General features: G+C 34.5%; 1 protein-coding gene across 1 annotated transcript in view; it reads left to right on the forward strand.

Moving 5' to 3' along the window:
• LOC123563047 (cytosolic Fe-S cluster assembly factor nubp1-A-like) overlaps positions 1-8,620 on the forward strand; it is a 44,148-nt gene extending 35,528 nt beyond the window's left edge. Inside the window, exons 7-11 of the mRNA XM_045355613.2 lie at positions 618-772; positions 1,689-1,799; positions 3,741-3,843; positions 4,722-4,805; positions 6,697-8,620. Of these exons, the coding sequence (XP_045211548.2) occupies positions 618-772; positions 1,689-1,799; positions 3,741-3,843; positions 4,722-4,805; positions 6,697-6,782 (539 nt within the window). The 3' untranslated portion in view covers positions 6,783-8,620. The remainder of the gene's footprint in view (positions 1-617; positions 773-1,688; positions 1,800-3,740; positions 3,844-4,721; positions 4,806-6,696) is intronic.
• Positions 8,621-9,548: the final 928 nt, after the last annotated feature.

Raw genomic sequence — 9,548 nt, forward strand, 5'->3', positions numbered from 1 at the left:
ATATGTAAAAGCTTGTATTTTATCTACGTAGTCAAGGTTTGATGTGTTGCAATCTGTACATAAGAATTGTAAAATATACATTAAAGTAAGATCCAGAGTAAACAGTAAATGAAATCTTCTGAAGTATATTCTGAATTTCAACACTTGGGTTATCAGTACATTTTACTTGGTCTTTATCATAGACTCCCTGTTTAAAATCTCAAAATCAAAGTATCAGATCAATAAGATATCAAAGTAAAACTTTGAATTTTGTAGTTCGCAGCATCCTTTAGGACTGTGCAGTTTAAACCTGTATGATTTATGGATTTTGTGATACTTACTTCTGAAGAAACTATATTTTTAACCTTTACCTTGCTAAATTTCTAAAATGGACTGATCTATCATTCAGTTTGGGCAGTACCGCTTATTATTCAAAGGGGGTTCACTGAAAAATTACTGACTGAATAGCAAACAGTGCAGACTGTGGTCGGCCTACACTGATGTGCAGGCTGATCTTGGTATGCAATGGCAGAATCACTTGCCGCCAGCAGGCTAAAGGTTCAAATGCAGTTCTCTGATTGCTCAGTTAAAATTTCTGATGTTATATGCACTTTATCCTGAAAGTATTTTATTCACAGGGTTAATAAAGCAGTTTTTGAAGGATGTAGATTGGGGTGACGTGGATTACTTAGTGATTGACACGCCTCCTGGGACGTCAGATGAACATCTGTCTGTAGTTCAGTACCTCAGTCAAGCCAACGTAGATGGCGCTGTTGTCATCACCACACCCCAGGTTAGACATATTGAACATATGATATACAATATACTTGCAGATTTTCACTCAGAAGTTTTCTCATGAATGTATTTCCATAACTAGACCATCGAAATTGACATAAAATAGAAATGTTTTATTTTGTCTGTTCATGACAGAATTCGTTAAATGTATATTTTGACATTTAATCTCAGTGGAACATGAAGCATAGGCTCTTGTCACTGAATGTAATGATTAATGGACACAGATTAAACTTAATATCTCACTTATTTCAGAATTCCAGCTATCTCAATATTTCAAGTCCCATCAAAATTTCTTCTTTATGTACTATATATTTCCACTCCATTTAAGTCAAATTTGACATACTGCAACTGCAGAACTTTGTGTTAAAGTGAATTTGAAGTACCGGTAATTTCAGTCATAATCCTTTTTAGTTAGGTGTTACTGTACTAGAGTTGAAAAAAATGACTGCTTACATGAAAGGCGTGATTATGGCTTGCAAATATAAAACAGGATTGTGTGAAATAAATTTCAGATTACTTAGTACTCACTAAATGTGTGAAAAAAGTGAAAAGTAAAGATTTCTCAAAGTTCAATACAAGATACTAAGTTTACGCTGTGTTCAAAAAGTAGAAAGAAATTTAACAGGATAGATCGGTTGTTTTCAATGTAAGTAGCACATTTTTGTTGCATAAAGAACCGTATGTGCATACTATAACAGACTTCTGGTGACAAAATATTCCTTGATTGTCTTGTCTTGTCTGACTTTCTTGACAGGAATGTATGGATAGGTTTAGATGAAAATTCCAAAGGTTGTAAGTATGTTCCCCAGGACAAACTCTACAGTCTTCTTGGCAATTATGTTTTAAGGTCTAAGTTACAGCATTGTTTTGTTGTAAAACGTAAGATGTATTTTCTCTGTATTTGATAATTTCAGGAAATTTCCTTGTTAGATGTTAGAAAGGAGATCAGTTTCTGTCAGAAAGTTGACCTGCCTATCATTGGAATTGTGGAAAATATGAGTGGATTTGTCTGTCCCAAATGTAAAGTAAGTGGATTTCATATCAAAAGACTTTTCTCTTAAAAAATGCAATGTTATTGAAGTGACATACTACAGACATATGACAAAATTATGCACTGTTTAATGTGAATGGTTCATTCAGAGAAAGGTTTAGCTGTTTTTCTGTAGCGTATTCTTAACAATTTAATTACACAATTTGTTGAGATTTGGTGCAGAAAACAATAACAGGTGATGAGGGAGACTGTTTGCTTTGTTTTTAAGTCAGTCAGCATGTTATAGGGCAAATTTGCAGCCTCTAATGGTAGAGGAAAACCCAGGTGTTGACCTCCAGTATCTGGGTAGCACCAACAACCTTCTACAAGCCAGTTTGATGGTTTCCTTCTTAAATGACATGCTGAGTGGAGTTCAAGTCACAGATATAAGGGTCAATTGACTTAAAGTAAGCGGCCATAACCACATGGCAACACAGGCCCTTTCAGAGAGAGAGCACAAGGCTACCATAGTAGCTGTTGAGTTTTATCTGTGAGGCAGTGTTCTCTCTGGGTTCAAAACCTCGCTTAGGTAGTAGAACTCTTCCATGGGAGCAAGCAGTCATCTGTCTCGTGGAAAGTCAACTATCCAGGTGCCGCTCTATGTCTGAAATAATGCAGAGAGAGGCACCTGGGGGTTTTTCTTCCACCATGAAAAACTGGAGCGTTGCCATATGACCTATAATTGTGTCAGTGTGACAGTAAATCCAACAAAATAACAAAAACTTCCTACAAAAGACAACAATAGAGCCAAAGTCACTGATCTTTCCACTTCCAAATTCAATGGGGGAGGTTTCAGTTCCATAATTGAAATACTGTTGAAAAATGGCAATAAACTGCTATCAAATGAAAAGAAGAAAGACATTCATAAAAGGGACAAAACTAAAATCTATGAATTATAAATAGTTTTTGAAAAATTAAACAAGTATTGGTAATGAAGGGTATTGTAGGAATCTCAACATTGTGTTTGTTTTCTTTGAAATACTATGTAAAAAGAAAGACATTCACTAAAGAGACAAAAGAAAAATCTTGCAGTTTTGATTTAAAAAGAGACTTTTTTTCCAATGGATATGATCTGACAGGATTATCAGAAGGGTATCTTATTCTGTTGATCCTTTGATCTTTCTGTTCAGTTGTAATGTGCATGTTTGTGTTGTATCCTACTGGTGAAAAAAGTAATTCACCTTTTGTCAATATTTATTTAAAAGATTTTAGTACTTGTCCCCTTTACCTTGCTGTTTAGAATAATTGTAAAGATTGAAAATGAACTTCTGTTTAGAAGGAGATTATAACAGTGTTTGTCCGAGTTCATACAGAAGCACACAGCAATATTTGCTCAGCTTAAACACTTTGATGAATAGATGACAACATACAAGACTTAGTGATTATATACACTTAATGCCACACAAGGTTTATGTTATCTCACTAACCTTTGCTGTTATCCACACATTAAATATAATTGTGAAATCTTTTAATTTCAAGGTTTTGGTCAAACAGCTATTTTGTGGATACAAATTAAGGGATTTCAGCTTCTGTTTAGATTAAATAATAAAAAAGCCGTTTAATGGAATGAATTTATATACTGAAAACGTTCGGGAGGGATTTTGACCGGTCGTTTAATACAAAAATCGCTTAATAGAGGTGGTCGCAAGTACGATGTCGACTGTAGATAATTTCGTTCTCAGGCACTTAAAAAAGATTTCTGGTGGTTTTTGCAAGGAATTTTAAAGTTTTTGAAAGTCATATTGTTTGTTTCAGAGTAGATTTTAATTTGTAGGGATTTTATGGTTATGGTGCAGCATGAAATCAAATTCCAATTAATATTTAAAATTCAGTTATCCAGTCTCCACAAAGTCATGTCCAAGTAAATAGTCTTTGTTTTTGGAAATACAGAGCTTTATGCCGACAAAATTTAATAATTTGTATTTACTTTTTTCAGACAGAGTCTCAGATTTTCCCTCCAACAACAGGCGGTGGAGAGAAACTGTCCAAGGACACCAATATACCATTTCTGGGACATGTTCCCCTTGATCCAAGGATAGGTAAAACTTTTCTTATTTTGTCAGCTTAACTCAAAGAATCACAAAATTCAACAGGTAAAATAAAAACAATACCTTTCCATCAAAGGCTTCTGTTCTGCTTGAAGTTGTGTAGTTGTCAGTTTCAGTTTGCTGTCTACTGTTACACTTGCCGGAGTGGTGTTCTGTATTGAGCAGCCAGTCAGTTAACTTCCCAAACTGACATTTTTTAAAAATTTCAACATGTCTGAAGCAGCCACTGTATGTCACTCACTTTGCTGGCTGCTTAAGGTAGTTCTGCACATTTGGATGAATTTTTTTTCTACAATGTAGAATTTGATAAAACCCTGATTTTTCAAAACCTCCGAATATACTTAGAAAATTCAGCAAATAAAAAAGATAGGGTTGTGTGCTTGATTTTTTGTAAGACTGATTTGAAAAATTAGGACCTCACGCAAGTTTTCATAATGGAAGTCTATGGGAAAATCACAATTTTCATAACTTTTTCCTGAATATAATTTTTTCTACAATGTAGATTTAAATGAACCTTCTCACAGTCATAAATAAACATACTGCCTATAATATGGTGAAATAAAATGTATAGGTCTGTGTGCTTGTTTTTGAGATATTTGCCCATGATTAAAGTGATCCACATATTTCAAGCTGGTTTTAAGCCATTATTTTGAATTATTTAACATGTCAAATGTTTTCATATAATATTTTAACTTTAGAAAGTAGTAACATTGTTATTTTAATAAATTTACTCACGGGTTGCCATTCATTCCTAAAATGATTTTCATTTCCGTACGCTGAATCCAGGCTTTATTCTACATTACCCGGATAAATGAACAGGTGTGACTCCAAATTGATAAAAACTTATTTCTATACAATTATTTATTTAGGAAAATGCTGTGATGAAGGAAAATCCTACCTGAACGAGGTACCAGATTCACCAGCCTCACAGGCCTTTGCATCCATTATAGATAGTAAGTTTTGTCTGTCTTACTGAAGATTGAAAAATATTTTTTCTCTTTTATCGCAGCCAGTTTGATTTGGATGTTTTGCTTATCTTGATAAATATTGGTAGTAAATTAATGTTCGATATCATATCTTTAGAGATACAACTCAGATTTGAGAGAAATTCATATAGGCTTTAATATAATCCATCTACAGTAGATTACTAAAAAAAAAAACCAAAAAACTAATGAAGTTATCTGTATAGCTAATCATACACCAGTATGTGTGGCCCAAGTGTAATGCATCCATACCAAGTACATTGATGACGTTTCTGTGAAGGTCGGTGATTCTGTGATAAAATCCACGAAATGTGTTAGGAATCTAGGAGCAGTATTTGACAGCGGTATGGATATGGAACAAGTCAACTCGGTGTGCCGGGCTGGATATGCACAACTTCGCAGAATAGGTCACATCAGACGGTATCTTACCAGTGATGCCACAAAAAACCTTATAAACAGCCTGGTTACTTCACTGTTAGACTACTGTAATGCCTTGTTAAGTGGTATACCAAACAGCACACTTAACAAGTTGCAACATGTCCAGAACACTGCAGCTCGCGTAATCACTAAGACGCCCTGTCGCAATCATATAACACCGGTTCTGAAGGAGCTTCACTGATTGCCAGTGAAATACAGGGTGCAGTACAAGGTTCTGACCCACACCTTTAAGGCTTTACACAATCAGTCCCCTGCCTATATTAGGGATATGCTAGAAGTGTATAAACCGGTCAGGACCCTAAGATCACAAGACATGCTGTCACTGGTTATGCCAAAATCTAAAACCATGATGTATGGCAATCGCAGCTTTTCGTGCACTGCTCCAAAGCTTTGGAACTCCCTTCCTGTCAAGATCAGGGAAGCTGACACATTAGCTGCTTTCAAAAGCCTGCTCAAAACCCACTTCTTTGTACAATATTTTGTTAACTGACCACTACATCTATGTTTTTATCTTGCTTTAAATTATACTTGTTTTCATTCATGATTTTTGTTAATGTGGAATGCATTATCTTTGTATACGTATTTGTTTGTATTTTTTTTCAATTTATTCTGTAAAGCACTTTTGAATGTGTACAAGTGCATGAAAAGAGTGCTATATAAATGTGGTATAATAATAATAATAATAATAATAATAATAATACCAGGGGCCCCAAGAAGTTTCTGTGTCTTTACCATACACTGAATCAGGTTTGGGTTAAGAAAAAAGTGATTTGTAAGGCATTGCATTTCATAACTTTCTTAAAGTGATGGTAAAGTAATGTATTACATACTTGCATAATGGTAATATAATGGATGGTTTGGGATAAGTAATCGTAATAAAATGCTTTACCGACACATGTATTTGACACCCAAGCCTGCACTGGATATCATATATTAAAATGTGAATTTGTCTTCTAAAACCAAAATTGAAACAAAACAGTCCATATGGACTCCATATGTATGTAACATTGTTAAGCACGCTGGCAAGTGTGATCTCTAGATTAGGCTGTAACAGTATCCAACAGTAGAATGACGTCTCATAAATCTTTCTTAGACCAAGAACAGCATTCTTTTAAACTGAAAAAGATAATTTCTGTGCATATTTATATTGTGCTATTACTCCTAGTTTTAAATTTATGTTTAATAAATAATCCATTGAAAGTAATGTCAGTCAACCCATGTTTAATTTATTTCACAAATACATTGAGGCTTGGTTCACATCCATTTATTAGTGTAATTTTGTATTTTTAAAAAAGATTGCAAGGTACTTTGTGCACTTGATTATTTACAGGGTAATAATTCAATGCAGAAGAAATCTAGGCGGAAAACAATTTTTTTAATTGGCAAATTAAAAGTTTGTATCACGATTATTTTACCATTTCAGAAATTAAGGAACACTGTACCAAATTGCGTCAAAGTAGACAAGCTGAAACTGGGGAAACAACAAGTCATGCAATGGAAACATCCTGATACTCTGTACAACATATCATTTGACTGATACTTTTGATATTACTTTGTACAGTACATATACTTCAGTGTTATTTTAGTGCTCTGTTTTAATACTATGTAATCACTGTCAAACTAATTTTAGATGCATCATGCTTTTGACAAACTTCTATCTGGTGCATAGTTGTGTATTTGTTTGTTTTTGACTTTTTCTGCCATGTCATTACCCTCAGTTGTTTTTAAAGTTAAGAACTGGATGAAAGATATATCAGACCAAGGCAGGTCTTAAAATACTGCTAACTTATAAGTGAATGTGTCAAAGACATAAAATTCTTCAGTTTACTTTGGAGCATAGTATACCAACGTAACCACACGAGTCCCTTTCAAAATGTTTTGTAGTAATGAAGAATTTTATTTTCCTGGAATGTATTTTATATCGCGTAGTTATTCCATTTATTGCACAGGAATTCTCATATATATATATCTGGTCTCTAGTTTATTGGAGACTGATGTAAATTGCCGTCTCCTTTTCCACTATTTAAATATTTCACAAGTTACAATTTTTTCAATTAATGTTTCACTGCAGTAGGAAATTGCAGGTCAAGAAATCCAATGTTAAGAGATAAATTAATAATGTTAATGTGTTTCTGTGCTATTATTTAATGTTTTTAGCTCACCTGTCACATAGTGACAAGGTGAGCTTTTGTGATCACCCTTCGTCCGTCGTCAACAATTTCTTGTCTGAAATCCTAGGAGTCTGTATGTACACTTTTGCTAATTTCAAGAGTCAAAATCCCCGGTCCGGGTAGTTGTTTTAAAAATAAAAAATAAAATTCTCTCTCCCCCCCCCCCCCACCCTCGCTCCCTTTTTGACCCAAATTTGGGTGATAATCTAGGAATTAATTTATTATGGCCTAACTAATGAAGATACTGATCTGAATTTTCATTTATATCAACAGATTTATTTGGCAGATCCTTCTTTTGTTCACTTACAATAATTTTTTTTAATTACTTTCCTTTTACGTTACTATAAATAGCTGATATTTAGTAACTTTTTTATTATTGGTTGTAGGGAAAAACCGAGACCACTTTTCTGTGGTACAACATGGATGGTACCTGCAATTTTTAGATGTATTTTGACATATCTGTACCTTGTAAGAATTTTTTTTCATTTTGGTTAAATTTCTTCCCTTTGTTGTTACTGTCCTTTGGACTTAGATATAGAGAATAATAGGTTAGTGCCGTAGATGAGAAAGTTTATCTGGCGAGGTGGAGGAGGTTATCGGGTGAGCCGAAGGCGAACCTGATAACGTCCGGAGCCGAGCCAGATAAACTTTCTCCATCTCAGGCACTAACCTATTATTCTATTTATCTTGTCATTACTTCATTTTCCGATATTTGGCAATTTATTTTACAAAAATAAGTGTGCGACAACCGCTTTAATGACGTCATATTCGTAATGACGTCACTTATATAATGACGTGATTACCGGCAAAATCGCAATAACTTCTTCGTTTTTGAATAAAAACTCATTATTTGACCACTCATTTTCTTAGTTCGGACATTTCCAACACAATGATGATGGTTTCGTTGCAAAATTTCTTATGACAACAATATCGACCATAAGGTCACATGATCAACTGACTGTATATCACTGGTCACATGATCAACTGACGGTATATCAAGAAAGATATACAGCACCCTGATATCGGGTCGAAAATACTGCAAGTGACAGGATAAATTTTTTCTGAGGACCTTCTTGTCCTCAAGTGCAATGATAACAGGTGAGCGATATAGGGCCATCATGGCCCTCTTGTTATTATACACAGTGATCTTGGAATACATGGTTTTTACTTTAATAAGTCTTGTGTATTTGCTTCCACTACATCCTTTCAACTATCCAGTATTGGAGAGATTGTGGTTTCCAAAGGTGTTCATATTCAGGATGATTTGTAAACCCTTATAAATTTCAGATTAATTTAATAGAGACAGTACAAGAAGAGTAACACTTTAAACATTGAATTTATGTCGCTGGTGTTACAAAACACCTGGGAGGCATAATGTTAGAACTGTCTGTCCATCACTCTTGTAACACCTAGTTCTCATCCAGTTAAAGTGAAACTTGGTACACTTACCAGCATGTGGACATGTGCATGTTGTCGGGAGATTCATGTCCAAGTTATGCCCCCCTTCACTCTTTTGGACTTAACTATCAGGGTTTTTTCTAGCTAATTTGGGAACATAGGCTATACCCCCAAAATTGGGAATTTTGACGTGTAAATGTTCCAAATTGGGAAATATTTAGTCCCATAGGATATAGTAAGGATGCTCATACACTTGCTTCACATTGTACAACGTCTTTAACATACTTCCATGACAATATTGTCTATAATTTGGTCAATGTTTGTGCAATTTTGATGAAATTTTTTTCAGAATATAGATTGGGAATTTTTGCACTCACTTTGGGAAAAAAACATACTTTTTGGCATTGGGAATATAGCCGAATTACGGCTATAAAAACGCCCGGAAAGAAACCCTGACTATATTACAGCCAGATTTATATCTGGTATACTCGCCTCTTACAGTTTCCATTCCATTCATATGAAACTCTATATGTACATTACATAAACTGGAACTGTATTTGAATATTTTGTCTGTGTGTTTTCTTTACAATATTACATCTGTTGTTAGCTCACCTGAGCCAAAGTCTCGTGGTGAGCTTGTGACAGCTCGATGTCCATCGTACGTCCATGAACAATTTCTAAAAAAAACTTCAAACCACTGGGTAGA

This window comes from Mercenaria mercenaria, chromosome 2, assembly GCF_021730395.1.
Source record: "Mercenaria mercenaria strain notata chromosome 2, MADL_Memer_1, whole genome shotgun sequence".
Lineage (NCBI taxonomy): Eukaryota > Metazoa > Mollusca > Bivalvia > Venerida > Veneridae > Mercenaria > Mercenaria mercenaria.